This window comes from Pelodiscus sinensis, chromosome 3 (assembly GCF_052426305.1).
Source record: "Pelodiscus sinensis isolate ZL-2025 chromosome 3, ASM5242630v1, whole genome shotgun sequence".
NCBI lineage: Eukaryota > Metazoa > Chordata > Testudines > Trionychidae > Pelodiscus > Pelodiscus sinensis.
The window spans coordinates 190,343,593-190,362,467 of record NC_143054.1 but is presented as its reverse complement, the minus strand read 5'-3'; the positions used below and the strand labels follow the sequence as shown (position 1 = coordinate 190,362,467).

At 43.7% G+C, this 18,875-nt stretch overlaps 1 protein-coding gene across 7 annotated transcripts in view; it reads right to left on the bottom strand.

The window, feature by feature from the left end:
* The window catches only part of TASP1 (taspase 1), a 156,926-nt gene that overhangs the window by 124,350 nt on the left and 13,701 nt on the right, over positions 1-18,875 (bottom strand). For 6 of the 7 annotated variants that reach the window (XM_075925647.2, XM_075925649.2, XM_075925648.2 and 3 more), the window contains 2 exons: positions 13,550-13,617; positions 6,837-6,905 (listed from right to left, as the gene is read on the bottom strand). In XM_075925647.2, the coding sequence (XP_075781762.1) occupies positions 6,837-6,905; positions 13,550-13,617 (137 nt within the window). The remainder of the gene's footprint in view (positions 1-6,836; positions 6,906-13,549; positions 13,618-18,875) is intronic. The other variant, XM_075925650.2, reaches the window with a different exon arrangement.

Below are 18,875 nucleotides of genomic sequence, written 5' to 3'. Positions count from 1 at the left end.
ACGTTCAATGGTCATTTCCTTAATGAATATTTGCATGTTATGGTATGAAGTATCCACTTATTTGCTAGTGCAACAAACAGACATTGGAGTTAGCATCTTAATGTGTTTTATTCAATTATGCAGCTCACTGAAGTTCCAGGAAACGCATTCACCAATACTGCCAACATCAGGTTGCCAAATATGATGGATGACACTGTATAAAATTCAGCAATGTAGCATTAGGTTATATGAACAGCATTCATAGTTAGTTCCTGTTCATTCATTTGTACATGTAAGCTACTCTGCCTACATAGCTGCTAATATTTTATCTTAATCGTGGAATTTGTTGCATTCGAGATGTTCATGTAGTCACGCAGAGATGCTCTTCTCTCTATGCTTAGAGGCTGCAGAAATAAGAAACAGCCAGCATACCAAAAGCAAACTGTCAGCTTACTCATAAAAGATCAAGAGCAAATCTTGTTCCTCAGCAAGTCTTTGAAGTGATGCCTCTTGGACTGGCGGGAATTCTGTGTAATAGGAGTTGTGTAATTAAGCAGAACTTGGTAAACGCCATCTTTTGTGACACTTGCCTAAAAAGATAGCTGGATCTTCCAAAAATCTGAAGAGAAAGTAGTTTGTGAAACACAGAATTTTTTTTTTTTTTAAATCTAGACAAACTGGAAAAAGAGCTATGAGCTCTAGAGACTAACCAAAATATATAGAATCATAAGTTTTTGTGGGAAAAATCCACTTAGTCAGATGAACTGGAGTGGGAAAAAAAACAGATTAGTTAGTTAGTTACAGTAAAACTCCATTAGTCCGGCATCCAAGTCAGCCGCTGCTGAAACAGATCAGTGGCTGATTCCAGGAAGCTCGGGGCAGAGCAGCTCTGCCCCGGGCTTCCGGGAATCAGCCGCTGATCTGTTTCAGCAGCGGCTGAATCGGGGATCCCTGGGGCAGAGCAGCAGGGGTCCTGCCGGATTGGTCCCACAGCGCCGTCCTTTGGCGCTGTGGGACCAACCCGGCAGCGCTCCAGCTGCTCTGCCCCAGGCGTCCCTAAGAGCAGCTGGAGTGCTGCTGGGTTGGTGCCGTAGCGCTGCCACTCGGCGCTGCGGGACCAACCCGGCAGCACCCCAGCTGCTCTATTGCAGGCATCCCCGATTCAGCTGCTGCTGAAACTGACCAGCAGCGGCTGAATCAGGGACGCCGGGGGCAGAGCCGGGACTATCGTAAGGGGGGGCTATGAGGGATCTGGGGTGGCATCCCCTCCCACCCCACTCCAGACCCCTCATAGCCCCCCCTTCTGACAGTCCGGCATATCTGATAATCCGGCACCCCCTGGGTCCTAAAGGTGCCGGATTAATAGACTAAGTTGGCTGGATGAGTCCCATAAATAGCTTTTGACATGGAAATGCAGATGTTAAACAGAAGAAATTGGCTTTGTAATGCAATAACCAGTTAATGGCTGTGTTCAAGCCCAGGGTAATGGTGTTAAATCTGTAGATGAATTCCAGTTCTGCAGACTCTCCCTGTAATTGGTTAGTGAAATTCCTTTGTAGAAGAAAGGCTACTTTTAAATCCATGATTGAGTGACCAGGTAGGTTAAAATGTTCCCTACACGTTTGTGTGTTACCATTTCCGATTTGTGTCCATTTATCCTTTGTCGTAGCAACTGTCCGGTTTGGCCAATATACATGGCAGGGGGGAATTGCTGTCACTTGATGGTATATATCACATTAGAATTAGAGGATGTGAAATTGTATGAACCCCTCATTGTGTGGCTTATGTGATGGGGTCACTAGTATAGATATGTGGACAGATTTGTCTTCAGGTTTGTTGCAGGAATAGGTACCCAGGTAAGTGTTTCTGTGGTGTGATGTGTGGCTGCCAGAAAGGAAAGGCTGCTTCAGATTGAGGGTTGTCTGTAGGTGAGGATTGGCCTGTCTCCCAAAGCCTGTGAGAGTGAGATCATTTTCCAGGATAGACTATAGATTGGCAGTGATGCGCTGGAGAGCTGTAGGTGATAATTAGTGGTGTTCTGTTATTTTCCTTGTTGGGCGTGTCTTAAAGTAGTTGACTTCTGGATAATTGTCTAGCTCTGTCAATTTGTATCCTTTCTTCCCCAGGTGGGTATTTAGGTTTTAAGAATGCCTAAGAATGCCTAAGAATGTGTGGAAATGGAACAAATCCAATTGTATCTTAAGGTTTGACTGCAGACAATGGATCATGTGAGGTGTCCTGGATAAAACTAGAGGCATGTAGATGAGAATAGTGGTCAGTAGGTATCCAGTACAGGGTGGTATTTATGTGACCATCATTTATTTGTTCTGTAGTATCAAGGAAGTAGATCTCTTGTGTGGACTGGTCCAACCTGAGGTTGATGGTGGTGTGAAAATTGTTGAAATCCCTGTAAAGTTCTTCAAAGGTCTCCTTCCCGAGGGCCCATATGATGATGATGTCATCAACGTAGCATAAGTAGAGGAAGGGTTCTAGGGGATGAGAGCTGAGTTAACATTGTTCGAGATTAGCCATAAACACATTGGCATATTGTGGGGCCATGCAGGTACCTATAGCAGTGCTTGTAACTTGAAGGGATAAAATGTCCCCAAGTTGTAAATAGTTGTCTGTGAAGTCAAAGTCACATAGCTCAGCCACCAAGTGTGCTGTGGTATCATTGGGGATTGTGTTCCCAACAGCTTGTAGTCCATCCTCATGTGGAATGTTGGTGTAAAGGGCTTTTACATTCGTGGTGGTCAGGATGTTGTTTCAGGAAGATTACTGATGCTCTGTAGTTTTGTTAGGAAATCAGTGGTATCTCAAAGACAGCTAGGAATGCTAGTACCACAGGGTCTGAGGATAGAGTCAACATAGATGGATAATCCTACTGTAAGGATGCCAATGTCTGAGATGATGGGACATCCAGGAATTCCAGGTTTAAGTATCTTGAGTAGCAGACAGAATGCTCCTGGTTGGGGTTCTGAGGGTGTGTTTGTATAGATTTGGTCCCAAGCTGTAACAGGGAGTTTCTTGAGCAGATGGTGTAGTTTCCGTTAGTATTCCTCAGTGGGATTAGAGGAAAGAAGCCTGTAGAACAGGGGTTCCCAACCTGGAGTACGCATACCCCCAGGGGGTAAGAGAAGCTTATCAAGGGGTACGGGGAATATTTGGTAAATAACTAGATCATCCTAATTAAAATATTCCAAAAGTAGTAGTAGTTAGTGAAAAAAGCTGTGGATTCTAGTGTCTAGAATTTTTTTCCTTTCGTATTGAATAGGGGGCACGGGAAGGTTTACTAAAAGCCAAGGGGATATGGGGACCGAAAAAGGTTGGGAACCCCTGCTGCACAACATGATGTTGGTGAGTCTATTCTATAGCATTCAGAGTATGAAAAATAGTATCAGTACTCAGGATTTTATTCTGGTGTTGCAGGCTAGAAAGATTTTTTTTGTACTTTATTCAGATTACTTTATAAGTAGTCTAGACTTTTTGTCATGTCAGAAACTACTCAGTGTAAGTACGGTGTCACAATGTGACTACAAGATTGAGGATGGCCTTCCAGACACCCCACACAAACAGCCATAATTATCCTCACACCTGCAAAGAGTCACAACTTTTTGTTTTCCATTCACCACCAAAAAATTTTAGATATGAATTACATTTTCTATATTATTCTGTATACAGTAGCTCATGTTACCTGAAGAAATCAATTACAATTCACTATAAGACAGTAAAAACTGCTCAACATTTGATACAACATATCTGTAACACAAGATGCCATGCTTCTCCAAACAGCTTACTTCTATGGTCATATCCCAGAATGTTAAAGATATATGGACTGGAACACTGATCCAGCTGAGAGTCATCAGCAACAGAGTCAACAGTTAATGCCTCCTAAATTCCTTTAAGCTACTCTGTCAACAAGCTACATTCATTTAAACACAATTGTGTATCCTGCAATGTATTATTTTTTTTTTGTTAAACCTTTAATTTCTAGGCCACTTAAGCAAATAAACTAGTTTATCTTCCTAATTCAAATAGGTCTCAATCAGAATGCTGAGTAGCAACTAATTCTAATACACAAAAGAGTATATTTAACTTGTATTACAGTAATTAATACAACAGTTCTATGAATTTTCTTCATTCTCACAGTTAGGGCCTCAACTCAATTCAAAGCCAGAAAAAATGCATCAGAGACCATGAAATCTGGTCTTGTGTGCTTTAACCCTATACCACACAGATTTCACCTGGGAGAGCAGTATTACTCAAATTGGAGATCCTCACCCAAAAGAAAATTGCATGTAGGTCTCAGTATTGCCACCCTTACTTCTGCACTCCCTTCAGAGCTGGGCAACAGGAGAGCAATGGCTATTGGCTAAGCAGCCAGCTCTAAAGGCAGCACCCCACTCGCAGCACCACAGAGGTAAGAATAGTAATACCGTACCATGCCACCTTTACTTCTGCGCTGGCTGCTGCCTTCTGAGCTGGGTAGTCAGAGAAAGGGGACTGCTGAACAAGGATCCAACTCTAAAGGCAGCAGCAAGGATGGCAATACCACACCACACCATCCTTACTTATGTGTTGCTGCTGAAAATGGCTGTCTTCAGAACTGGGCTCCCAGTCAGCAGCTGCCGCTCTTTGGCCTTCCCACTGTGAAGGTAGCACCACCACCACGAGCAGCGCAGAAGGGCAGCAGTACCGCAACTCCCCCATTATCTTGTGACCTCCCCCCACTCATTTTTGGGTAAGAACCCCTATAATTACATCATGAAATTTCAGATTTAAAATAGTTGAAATCATGAAATATAATTTTTTAAAAAATCCTAGGGCCATGAAATTGACCAAACTGGACTGTGAATTTGGTAGGGCCATACTTAGAGAACTGTACCTCCACGCTCCCACATAGGAAACAAATTCCCTCACAGAATTAAAAGTTAAATCAAGTGATCATAAAAAGGAAAACCACTATCTTTGATAATGCAAAACCCACTGCATACCCTAGAGACAGGTTTTTTTAGTTGTCTTAAATGTTTATCTTTAGTTCTTCTGCTGAAAGATGTTAAGAGTGCTAAACCAAGATCTGCCATCTTAAATCAAGCAAAGAACTTTAAGGAATAGGAGAGTGTTCTGAGAATATTTTATAAGCTAAATTAAGTTACATGTAAAGCAAATTGTGGAAGCATCCACTAACAGTCATCTTCAAACCTAAGCCAAAATCTAATAAAGAATTATTTACATTGGCATACCATGTTAGATTCATAATTACAGCAAACGTCCAATAATCCGGCACCTTTAGGACCCAGGGGGTTCTGGATTATCAGATATGCCGGACTATCAGAAGGGGGGGCTATGAAGGGTCTGGGGTGGGGTGGGATGCCACCCCAGGCCCCTCATAGTCCCCGCTTCCGATAGTCTGGCTCTGCCCCAGGCGTTCCCGACTCAGCCACTGCTGAAACTGACCAGCGGCTGATTCTGGTCAGCCACTGGTCAGTTTCAGCAGCGGCTGAATCGGGGACACCTGGGGCAGAGCAGCTGGGGTGCTGTTAGGTTGGTCCCGTAGCGCCGCTTCTCGGCACTGTGGGACCAACCCGGCAGCACCCCAGCTGCTCTGCCCCAGGCATCCCCAAGTCAGCCACTGCTGAAACTGATCAGCGGCTGACTCCAGGACCAACCCAGCAGCACTCCAGCTGCTCTGCCCCAGGTGTCCCCAAGAGCAGCGGGGGTGCTGCCGGGTTGGTCCTGCAGCCCTGAGGGGCAGCGCTACGAGACCAACCCGGCAGCACTCCAGCTGCTCTGCCCCCAGCTTCCCCGATTAAGCTGCTGGTCAGTTTCAGCAGCAGCTGAATCGGGGAAGCCGGGCACAGAGCAGCTCCAATTGTCCGGCTGCCCAGAGCAGTTCCGGGATCCCGATGGTGCCAGACCATCAGGAGTGCCGGAGCACTGGATGCTGGACCAATGGAGTTTTACTGTACTACAAAGTTTATTAATATGCCATTTTGGAACAGAATGTAAAATGAAATAATTTCTATCATCTACACCACTTCTCCACAATACAATACAACTATTCACCTTAACTTGATCTCATGACTTTCACAAGAAACAACTTAGCTTTACATTGATACGCCTTCCTAAAATGATCCAAAAGTACCAAATACTAAGCAAAATATAATTCACTCTGATGTATGTGCCGCTTCAAAGGAGGCCACATCAGGACTACTACTACACAGCAGCTTTAAAGAAGAAGGAGTTACGAGTAACTCTGACCGAAATTGTAGAGGTTTGGTTTTATTTCTACTACCAAGAAAAGTAGAAAGTAATTACTCAATGTGAAATTTCACCAGAAAAATAAGATTGAAATTTGGACCATCTAGTGTGCTATGGGCTCTTCAATGAACAGAAGTGATCAGAGCATCATTTATCTCATCCAAGAAGCCATTAGCATGTTGTACTCTAATAAGATAGTAAGGAGACAGAAATGAATAAGGGCAAAGACAGAATCAATCTTGTATTTCCAGGTAACACTTTACTTTTAGAATTACCAGATATTAGTGACAGTGGCTGATAAAACAAATTTGATGCTATTCCTGCTGACATGTATAATCAATTAATATTCAATATGACTATGGGAAAACAACTAAACATTTTTAATATATTAAGGCCAAGCAAGACAATGAAAAAGTCAAAGGCAGAAAGGCAGATTGCTAACTACATTTTAATTTAGCACAGAGAGATTTATTTAAAGCAATGAAAGAGTTATTCTCTGTAAGTTACAAGTTGAAATGTGTTGCTGTATATAGCTATAGGATATATGGCAATAACATGTTTATAGGTTTAATTCCTGTATTAAAAATAAGAAGTACCTCTAGTTCAATTAGTGCTGCAGTCACGGCATCAGTTGCAAGAGCACCCGCCTGTAGTTTTTCAATTGCCTGTAAAACAGAAGTTTTAGTTGATGATTTTGGATTGAATTATTGTATAGCTAATTGTAATGATTTTCTTGGCACTGAACGAGAAATAAACCCCACCCCAAGAAACTTCCAATCTAATAGGACAAGTAAGACAGAGGGCACTATCAGAGAAGAAAGTCTTTACAAGATGTGAATACATTGTATTATTGTCCTGGCATCATGCAATCACACTCCACTTGGCAAAATTTCTCTACAGTTGACTTTTATAGTAACGTATGCCTCCCTCCACACTTGAACTAATGATAAAACTTTGACACCAAAAGAACAACTCTAAACTATATAGTGTCATATAGAATTGCTGCTATTAAAATGATTAGTTGCACCACTGAGTAAGTTTGTCCAGAGGTCAGCAACACACAGATTTGAAAGTATATTTTTAATCAGTAAACATCAATAAATATTGCTTTCACTAAATAACACTGTCAAAAATATTTCCATTAATGATAGCTAAAATTTACAGATAAGCACAGAAAGAAAAAGGTTGCTTGAAAACTTACTTGAGTTTACAGATATTTACTTTGTATCTTTTAACATATGATATTGACAATTTACAAAGTTTTAATGTTTTCCATCTCTCCATCTATGGTCATTAAATAATTGCCTGAACTCCTCCCCAAGCTTCCTGAAATTCTGAACATTTAAATCTATTTAAAAAAAGAAAACACTTAAAAATAATAATGAAAATAATCACTGTTCAAATTATAAAAAATAAAAATCAAGTTCTGTCAAGTTTAGCAATATAAATGCAAAGTAAACAAGTGATGATCTTTGTTCGAGTGTGATACTAAAAGTTATCAACTTTTGGAGCCATGTAGTAATTTCCCAGATCCATGCTGAACACACACCTAGAACAAACTTCTACTCATAGTAAATTCCCTCAGAACTCTCTCAAGAACTAACAAAGGCTGCATCCTTAGTTCCAACTCAAATTATAGTTCGTTCTTACTCAAACATTTATGTTGGCAACCTACCTCAGGCAACCAAATGGAATCTCTCAAGTTACAATTTGCATTAAATTTAACAGCAAGCAAATCTACAACTTAAGAGAGCATGTCTTCATTACCTGCCAGATCAACAGGCAGAAATCGATCCAGTATAGGTCAATTTATCACATATATACTAGGCGCAATAAATCAACCTCCAAGCACTCTCCCGTCAACTCTAGTACTCTACCACAATAAGAAAAGTAAGAGGAGTCAACTGAAGAGTGTCGGCTGTTGACATACCACAGTAAATCTAAATATGTCAACTTCAGCTACATTATTCACATAGATGAAGATGTGTAACTTAGGTCAACAGCCTACGGTAACATAGACTAGGTCTCAGGCAAGTAAGCTGAAAACGATTGTCACAAAACAGATATACCAGGTACAGCTGAAATTCAATGTTAAACTACTCATACTGTATTTATATTGGATGTTTTGAAACTCCGTTAATTACAAACTGAGATTGGTATTTGGAAATGAGAGATGGAAATTTTAAATAAATCAACTCCTTCAGACACCCCTGAAAAATTCAGCTATACAAGTCCACTATCAATGCACTGAGGGTTACTTTTTAAAGGATGTTACGAACAATGAGGGAGACATAATTTTATATCTGCAGGTTCACAGACATTTTACAAGTTACTTCCAATTTCGACACACACTTTTCACAAAAGAATCCAGTAAACTCCACATCAGCAATAATCTACAAAACATGTAATATATAGGCCATATATATATCCAGCTAATTAGAAGTCAAGTTTCCCATTTGAACGGTTATGTTATAATCAAATCTAAGTCAAACTGTAAACACCCAGAATTTAATTAAACAAGTATTAAGTTACACTAGAAAAAAACCCATTAATCCAGTTACCCCATAAAATATTGTTATGCAAATTCTAAGAAAAACACTTTTTAGGAAGTAGAATAAAGAGACTCAGCTTAAGCATGAGCAGAGTTAGCCAAAACAAATTTCCTATTGCAGATATTGATTTGGTTGAACCAAGATATTTCACAGCAATTTTCTATAAAAAAATGTTGATGAAAGCTAAGCAGACCAACTAGTTGGAGCCCTCAGGGAACAAATTGAAAAACCCCATTTTGTTTCTCCTGCAGTTCAGTTTCACAGTGTTGTCTCCTATGAAAAATCTAGTTTTTGAGCTTTTGATGTCTCAATTTCAGATGAAAATTTTCAAAATTTTTGGCAACACAGAAAATTCTACTTTGCAACCAACTATAAACAAGGCTGTATGCTAGGACTTCAAATGGCAACAAGCAAACAACTAGTTTTAATATATTTAGTGGCTATGTTTTATAACAGTGGTAGCTTTGGCAAACATCTAATTGTAAGAGTCCTTATTTCACACACTGTATAATTCATATGCAACACAAATCCCAGTGCCTTTACTACAGACCACCAGTTCCAGTGTCACAGTATAGTAAAACCTGTGTTATCCGGCACACCTGGGGATTAGGGCATGCCGGTAACATAAAAATACTGGTTATCTGCGAGCGGATGGCGGGGGGAGCATGGGCCAGGAGCTATGCAGGGTCTACAGGGGGGAGGGGACACAAGAGCTGTGCAAAGGCTGGGATGTTGCCTGCTAAGGGGAGCCATGAACTGCTGGGGGGGAGGAAGGGGAGGTGGAGATGGTGCAGGGGGGAGGTGGGGCTGGGCTGCCAGGAGCTGCAGGGGGAGCCAAGATGCTTGCTGCTTGCTTCCAGCTGACGTTCGCCCCTCCCCTGGGTACGTGCTGCACACTTATCTGAGCAGCAGCCTGGCACTTAAAGGGCAAGTTCCCTTTTTGTTGCTGTTGTTGGGTTTTTTTGTTTGTTTGTTTTTTGGTTTTTTGCTTTTCCCGGCATGAGAAATTTGCCGGCTTCTACAGTTTTCCGGATGCTTAAGTTCCTGATAGAGCAGGTTTTACTGTACTTTGTCTATGACACAAAAGTAGACAAAGTTATGGCTAGCATGAACAGATGCGCTACCACCGATGACTTGTTTTCATTCACACACTTAGTGATTTCAAATTAATACATTTATTTTTAACAGTATTCAATTTGCAACTGCTGCACTAACCCAGAGACATATTAGATTAATTTATCCTTCCACTTCTGCTCCACACTCATGTACTATTCCAAATTCTATCAATGACTTGCTGTAGTATCTTGGCCAAATGACGATTTCTCATATCCTTATGGAGGAAAGCAATAAAATCACTATAAAACCCCCATTTAAATATCCAAGTCAGTCAGATATCTATAGGCAGCTGGATCTTCCATAAATAAGCTATTGTCTCAGACCACACATATTAGACATATATCACCCTGACCAGTGACTGACAGCCAGCCATTAAGCAGCAAGAAGGGGTACCATGAAAACATGATTTGGAATCAGGCTTAGGGATGTAAAATCCCAGTTAATCAGTTATCCAGTTAAACATTAGGTTTGCCTAGTGCTTAACTGGTTAATTGACTAAAGCAGGATGCAGGACTGGGGACCACTCCAGCTTCGCTGAAGCGGCCCCCAGCCTGCAGAGCTGCGGCCGCTGCCAACTCCCAGTCTTGTGCTGTGTTTACGGTTGGCTTTTCCAGCTGCCAACCCCCACATTGGGTACAGCCCCTGCCTGCAGGGCCCCTGAGCTCCCCATGGACAGTGGCTACTCCAGACGCAGGAGTACCCTTGCCTGCCGAGTGCCCAGACTCCCCCCCACACACACACACACACAGTCAGGGGCTTGTCTGAGGCACTCCAGTCCCTCTCCCAGGGACTGGTTAATCAGGTAATCAGGTAACCCCTCACATCCCTCATCATGATATGAAATGAAAAAAAAAACAAACCACAATTTGTATGTGTATCTGGAAAAGTCCTAGAACCAAAATTGTTGCATGAGCAGAGACCCACCACTCTTTTCTTTTATAATTCACATATATTGCAGCCCTCTGAAAGAAACAGAAGATGTACATAGTTTTCTGTGTACATCAAACAGGTATAGTACACACCACAATCCTTTGGTACTCCTGGCGAAATTCAGTGCCCTGAAGGGAGACAGAATTAATAAACCCCACAGATTTCTTGGCTCCCTCACAAAAAAAAAAAAAGAGGAAGCAAAGAAATTTGTGGGGTACACATGCCACTACTGCAGCCACCTGAGTGTGCCTGCTGGGAGCAGCCGGCAGCAGAGGGCAGATCACTGTGGGGAGGACGAGGGTGGTTAGGCATGCCTGCCTCCAGAGAGAGGCATTAAGGGGTTGGGGCTGGGAGCCTGCCTGCATGTGAATGAGCGAGAGACTCCCTCTGTCCCTCTTGTCCTTGTTGCTCAATCCTGGGCTTGGAGGCATAGGGCTGTGTGAATCATAGATCATAGAATCATAGAACTGGAAGAGACCTCAGAAGGTCATCAAGTCCAGCCCGCTGCTCTAGGCAGGACCAATTCCAACTAAATCAACCTGGCCAGGGCTTTGTCAAGCCAAGACTTAAACACCTCTAGGGATGGAGACTCCACTACTTCCCTAGGCAACCCATTCCAGTGCTTCACCACTCTCCTAGTGAAATAGTTTTTCCTAATATCCAACCTGGACCTCTCCCACCACAACTTGAGACCATTGCTCCTTGTTCTGCCATCTGTCACTACTGAGAACAGCCTCTCTCCATCCTCTTTGGAACCTCCCTTCAGGAAGTTGAAGGCTGCTATCAAATCCCCCCTCACTCTTCTCTTCTGCAGACTAAACAGACCCAAGTGCCTCAGCCTCTCCTCATAAGTCATATGCTCCAGCCCCCTAATCATTTTGGTTGCCCTCCGCTGGGCCCTCTCCAATGCGTCCACATCCTTTTTGTAGTGGGGGGCCCAGAACTGGACACAATACTCAAGATGCGGCCTCACCAAAGCCGAATAAAGGGGAATGATGACATCTCTGGATCTGCTGGCAATGCTCCTCTTAATGCAACCTAATATGCCATTAGCCTTCTTGGCTACAAGGGCACACTGTTGACTCATATCTAGCTTCTCATCCACTGTAACCCCCAGGTCCTTTTCTGCAGAACTACTACTTAACCGGTTGGTCCCCAGCTTGTAACTATGCTTGGGATTCTTCCGTCCCAAGTGCAGGACTCTGCACTTGTCCTTGTTGAACCTCATCAGATTTCTTGTGGCCCAATCCTCCAATTTGTCTAAGTCATTCTGGACCCTATTTCTGCCCTTAAGCGTATCTACGTCTCCCCGCAGCTTAGTGTCATCCGCAAACTTCCTGAGGGTGCAATCCATCCCCTCATCCAGATCATTAATAAAGATATTGAACAAAACCGGTCCTAGAACCGAACCTTGGGGCACTCCGCTAGAAACCGACCGCCATCCTGACATCGAGAGCAGAAATGTGAGAACTAAAACAGGCAGGCTGCTAACTTTCATTAATTGTTCCCATTCTTAGTCAATTAAGGCTCTTTTACCTTGCCAGAGTGGAGTAAAAGAGCCTTACTGCCATTTACAATAACTGAATCCTCAGCTAGGAAAGTCTATGTTAGTGGTGGGCAATAAGCAACCCCCAGGCTAAATGCAGTTCATCAGGGTTAGCTCCTGGCAGGACATCGGCACTTGATTTACCTTCAAATCCGCAAGTACAGCCACTTGCAGCTCCCATTGGTTGTGGATCGCTGTACCCCTGCTAACATGGTTTGTGAGAAGCCATGTGGACCAGGACACCACTTCCCACAGCTCCCTTTGGCTGGAAACAGCGATCCACGGCCAATGGGAGCCGCAAACAGCCATACCTGAGGACATAAAGGTAAATAAGGTGCCAGTCAACCACCAAGGGCTAATGGCTGCTTATTGCCCATCCCTATCCGTCAAGGTGTTTACTAGCTTCCCCCCCCACCACCCCACAAAAGGTGCAATGGGGTTGGATTACAACTTAGGATCTATTTTATTTATCCATTTAAAAAAATGCAGAATAATATTAGCAAAATCATACAACTTTCTTGTGTGAAAGTCTGAACAATATGAAGAAACATTCTATTGAACATCAAACACCAAAATAAAAGTAATTTTAATGAAAATACAGGATTATAACTGGAATGCAGGGTCTTAGTTACCAAATATTATAACTTAACTTTCATGTGATTAGGAAATGCTGAATACTTATTGTGATTTTTTTAGTACGGTAGTTTAAATAAATTTCCAAAAATAAGTGACACTGGTGTGATTACATTGTATTATTTTGAAAAATAAAATATGCAGAATTTTAAAAAATTTTGGCACCGAATTTGCCCAAAAAACTGATGTTATTCAAATCACACTTTTCTTGAAATTTTACTATTCTTCTCTTACTGAATGCACAGTTGTTCCTGTTTCATTTTTTTTAAATTGCTCTTTTTTTTATTAACAGAAATATAAACCCTTCAATCCATAATTGTATCCAATATATGAGAGCGTATGTGAATCCCAAAATAAACATTTTGTGCAGACCACACTTTATGAGCTTCTGAACAAGCTCTCACAAAACAGCTCAAAACTTTACAGACTTGATCAAAATCATTTTATAAACTAAACCCTAGTAAAAATCTCAGGTTTGTTAGAAGCCTGCTGATCCTCTAAAGAAAACAGTTTGGAACTAGGGAAGTCATACCTTTTGACAGGCTCTTTTGCAAACATGTTTGTATTCTTTAGCTTTGGATTCAGAATGATAACCTGCACCTATTATTAAGACAGAAAAACAAAGTTAAGTAGAGCTTATGGTAAGCATTCAAACTAATATATTGGGATAATGTTTTCCCCAGGAATTACATGTTCAAAAGTTTCAGTACAATACAGCATAATAGAGGCTGACAACTGTGTCTTAATTCACATGTACATAACTCCATGTCATTTTGTAAAAGAGCCGCTGGGCTCTTACTGCATTTAAAATGCAGAGTCACAGCGATCAGTGCAAATCGGGACTGCTCAATCCCAGCTCACGCTGAGTCCAGCAGCCCATTTGCGGTGGATAGCCCTGTCCGCCACGAACAGGGGATGCTCCAGCAACAGCCCCTGTTCATGGCAGCCAGGGCTGGCCGCGGGCAGAGGTTGCTTGGCAGCAACAGCCCCTGTCAGCGGGGGCACATGGAGGGTTCAGCTCCCTGCTGGGACCCCTGCAGACAGGAGCTACTTCGCAGCAGTGTCCCCTATCTCCCACACTGCCTCTGACAGAGGTAGAGGGGGCGGGGGCAGGAGGCATCCCGGAGATGGTGTTGGGGGAAACAGGCTTTTAAGCCAGCTCCCCCCAGCACCGGCTCTGGTCCCCCCCCTCACTTGCTGCCTCTAGAAGAGGCAGCGGGGAGGGGGTGGAGAGGAAAAGGCACACAGAGAGCACAGGGCAAGCAGGACTGACTGAGTCCCTGCTCGCCCCATATTCCCTACAGCACTTCTGCTTTTGAAACACACAAGACCCCCAGAGGACTCTTGTACATTTCAAAAGCAGAAGCATCCGCAGTAGGAATCTGCACCAGTGGCGACTGAAGCAGTCCCCACTGGTGCAGATTCCTACTGCGGATGCTTCTGAAGCAGTCCCCACTCGCACCTTGTTCCCGCTGTGCCTCTGCCTCCCCTGCCCCCCATGGAGACGGTGCTGGGGGGAACCAGCTTAGAGATGGTTTCCCACCAGCACCGGCTCCTGCTCTCCCCTCCACTCCCACTTGCTGCCTCTCTCTGATAGAGGCAGCAAGTGAAAGAAGCGACTACTGGAGTCGCTACTTAACTACCCAATAAGTACTGGCTTATCGGCTAGTCGACTAGTTGCTTACATCCCTAGTGTACATAAATCTAGTATTTGCTCAGTCCTAAGAGCTTTAGGATCATAGAATCCTAGGGCTGGAAGAGACCTCAGGAGCTCGAGTCCAGCCCCCTGCACAGCAGGACCAACACCAACTAAATCATCCCAGCCAGGGCTTTGTCAAACTAGGACGTAAAAGCCTGTAGGGAGGGAGATTCCACCACCTGCCCATTCCAGTGCTTCACCACCCTCCCAGTGAAGTAGTTTTTCTAATATCCAACCTAGACCTCCCCACTGCAATGAGAGACCATTGCTCCTTCTTCTGCCATCCGTCACTACTGAGAACAGCCTCTCTCCATCCTCTTTGGAACCTCCCTTCAGGAAGTTGAAGGCTGCTATCAAATCCCCCCTTACTCTTCTCTTCTGCAGACTAAGTAAGCCCAAATCCCTCAGCCTCTCCACACAGGTCATGCACTTCAGCCCCCTAATCATTTTGGTTGCCCTCCACTGGACCCTCTCTAATGCACATTACTCCAGATGTAGCCTCACCAGTGCCGAATAAAGGGGAATAATCACTTCTCTAGATCTGCTGGAAATGCTCCTCCTAATGCACTCTAATACGCCATTAGCCTTCCTGGCTACAAGGGCACATAGTTGACTCATATCCGGCTTCTCATCCACTATAATCCCCAGGTCCTTTTCTGCAAAACTGCTACTTAGCTAGTCGATCCCCAGTCTGTAACAATGCGTGGAATTCTTCTGTCTCAAGTGCAGGACTTTGCACTTGTCCTTATTGAACCTCATAAGATTTCTTTTGGCCCAATCCTCCAATTTGTCTAGGTCACTCTGGACCCTATCCCTGCCCTCCAACGTATCTACCTCTCCCCCTAGCTTAGTGTCATCCACAAACTTGCTGAGGGTGCAACCCGTCCCCTCATCCAGGTCATTGGTAAAGATGTTGAACAAAACCAGACCTAGAACTCATCCTTGGGGCACTCCACTTGAAACTGACTGCCAACCAGACATCGAGCCATTGATCACTACCCGCTGGGCCCGACAATCTAGCCAGCTTTCTATCCACCTTACAGTCCATTTATCCAATCCATACTTCCTTAACTTGCTGGTAAGAATATTGTGGGAGACTGTACCAAAAACTTTGCTAAAGTCAAGGTATATCACATCCACTGACTTTCCCATGTCCACAGAACCAGTTACCTTATCATAGAAGCTAATCAGATTGGTCAGGCATGACTTGCTCTTGGCGAATCCATGTTGACTATTCCTGAGAACTTTCCCCTCTTCCAAGTGCTTCAAAATGCATTCCTTGAGGATCCCTTCCATGATTTTTCCGGGGCTGACATAAGGCTGATTGGTCTGTAGTTCCCTGGATTGTCCTTCTTCCTTTTTTAAAAAGATGAGCACTACATTTGCCTTTTTCCAATCATCCGGTACCTCTCCTGATCTCCACGAGTTTTCAGAGATAATGGTCAAAGGCTCTGCAATGACATTTGCCAACTCCCTCAGTACCCTCGGATGCATTAAATCCGGACCCATGGATATGTGTATGTCTAGCTTATCTAAATAGTTTCTAACCTGTTCTTTCTCCACCGAGGGCTGCCCACCTCCTTCACATACTGTGTTGCCTAGTGCAGTAGTCTGGGAGCTGACCCTCATCTGTCAAGACAGAGGCAAAAAAAGCATTGAGTACTTCTGCTTTTCCCACATCTTTCAGTAGGTTACCTCCCTCACGATACCATCTACATGTTTTGTTAGTCTTTAAGGTGCTACTAGACTATTCATTGTTTTTTAAGTTTATCCCTCATCCAGTAAGGGTCCCACACCTTCCCTAATCACCCTCTTATTGCTATCATGCCTGTAGAAACCCTTCTTATTACCCTTCACGCCCCTTGCTAACTGCTATTCCAATTGCACTTTTGCCTTCCTCACTACTCCCCTGCATTCTCGAGCAGTATATTTGTACTCCTCCCTAGTCATCTATCCAAGTTTCCACTTCTTATAAGCTTTCTTTCTGTGTTTAAGCTCACCAAGGATTTCCCTAGTAAACCAATGTGGTCGCCTACCATATTTGCTTTTCTTACTGTGCATCGGAATAGTTTGTTCCTGTGCCTTCAATAGGGTTTCTTTCAAATACCGCCAGCTCTCCTGGACTCCTTTCCCCTTCATGTTAGCATCCCAGGGGATCCTGCCCATCAGTTCTCTGAGGGAGTCAGACTGCTTTTCTGAAGTCCAGGGTGTGTATTTTGCTGCTCTCCTTTCTTCCTTTTGTCAGGATCCTGAATATTACTCTCTCATGATCATTGCTGCCCAAGTTGCCACCCACAGCTACTTCTCCTACTAGCTCCTCCCTGTTTGTGAGCAGCAGGTCAAGCTGTGCATGGCCCCTGGTTGGTTCCTCCAGCACTTGTACCAGGAAGTTATCCCCAACTTTTTCCAAAAGCTTCCTGGATTTTCTGTGTACTGCTGTACTGGTCTCCCAACAGATGTCAGGGTGATTAAAGTCCCCTGTGAGAACCAGGGCCTGTGATCTGGAAGCTTCTCTTCCTTGTCTGAAGAAAGCCTCGTCTGCCTCATCCATCTGATCTGGTGGTCTATAGCAGACACCAACCACATCATCACCTCTGTTGCTCCCACCTCTAAACTTAACTCAAAGACTCTCAACAGGCTTTTCTCCCTCTATATACCGGAGCTGTGAACAATCATACTGCTCTCTTACATACAGTGCAACTCCTCCTCCTTTTCTCCTCTGCCTGTCCTTCCTGAACAGTTTATACTCATCTATGACAGTGCTCCAGTCATGTGAGTCATCCACCAAGTCTGTTATTCCAATCAAATCATAGTGCTTTGACTGTGCCAGGTCTTCTAATTCTTCCTGTTTGTTTCTCAGGCTTCTTGCATTCATGTACAAACACCTTAGATAATTAGATTTTTGCCCTAGCTTCTCCATTCGAATCAGGGGTCCTCCTTTGTTGCTCTTTCCTCCTTGTGTTTCTTCCCGGTATCCCATTTCCACACTTACCTAAGGGCTTAGGGTCACTGTACCCCAATGAACCTAGTTTAAAGCCCTCCTCACTAGGTTTGCAAGCCTGCCCGCGAAGATGCTCTTTCCTTTCTTGGGTAGGTGGATCCCATCTCTTCCTAGCAATCCTCATGCCCAGAACAGAGTCCCATGGTCGAAGAAACCAAAGCCCTCTCTCTGATACCACCTGCGCAACCATGTATTTACTTCCACGATTCCCATCTGGACCTTTTTCTTCAACAGGGAGTATGGAGGAGAAAACCACTTGTGCTTCAAATTCCTTAATCCTACTTCCCAGTGCTACATCATCTGCAGTGACCTGCTCATGGTCATTCTTGGCCATATCGTTAGTTCCTACATAGAGAAGCAGGAAGGGGTAGCAAGCCGAAGGTTGGATCAGTATTGGAAGACTCTCGGTCACACCCTGAATTCTAGCTCCTGATAAGCAGCACGTTTCTCGAAATTCCAGGTGTGGACAGCAGATGGCGGACTCTGTCCCTCTTAAGAGGGACATCTTTAAGTGCTTCCTTTCCCTTCACACATTTCCAGTTCACTTCCTTTATTAAATTGGACCCACAAATTCAGGAAAAATGTTGCCTTATCCCCAACCACACAAGAATAAAGCATCAACCAAGGTGATCAGCCAGGATGTCAAACCACACTAAAAAAAGAGATCTTCCCTTAGACAGCATGCTGGGATCACCATTTAGATGTTTTTTTCACAACACCTAAATACCACTTGTGGCTGAGAGAGTATATCACTATTCATCAGGTAGCAAAACAGTTAAGGCATTTGTGTTGTGATCCAAAGAGTCATCCCATTATCCAATACATTCTAAGGTCTCCTTGTAGTCACAAAGCATGATGGGATTATGGTCACAGGAAGAGGTGCTAGAAGGGCAGTTGGCTGAAGGGATTGTTGCTGGTGTAGGGAACACTATGAGAACTACAGAGTGCTCAGCTCTGAGGCAGCACAGCTGTAAGCGTTTGTGAAGCTGAGTATGCAGCCCGTTTAAGCATTGCTTTTCCAGCCTCGATCAGAATAATGTACATTTTATGGGGAAAAGGAGCTGCTTTGTAACTGGATGATGGGCTGGAAGATGCACAACAGGATTCAAAGCAGGAGTCACAGTAGCAACAAGGTAAAGAGGGAGGAACAAGGAGCGA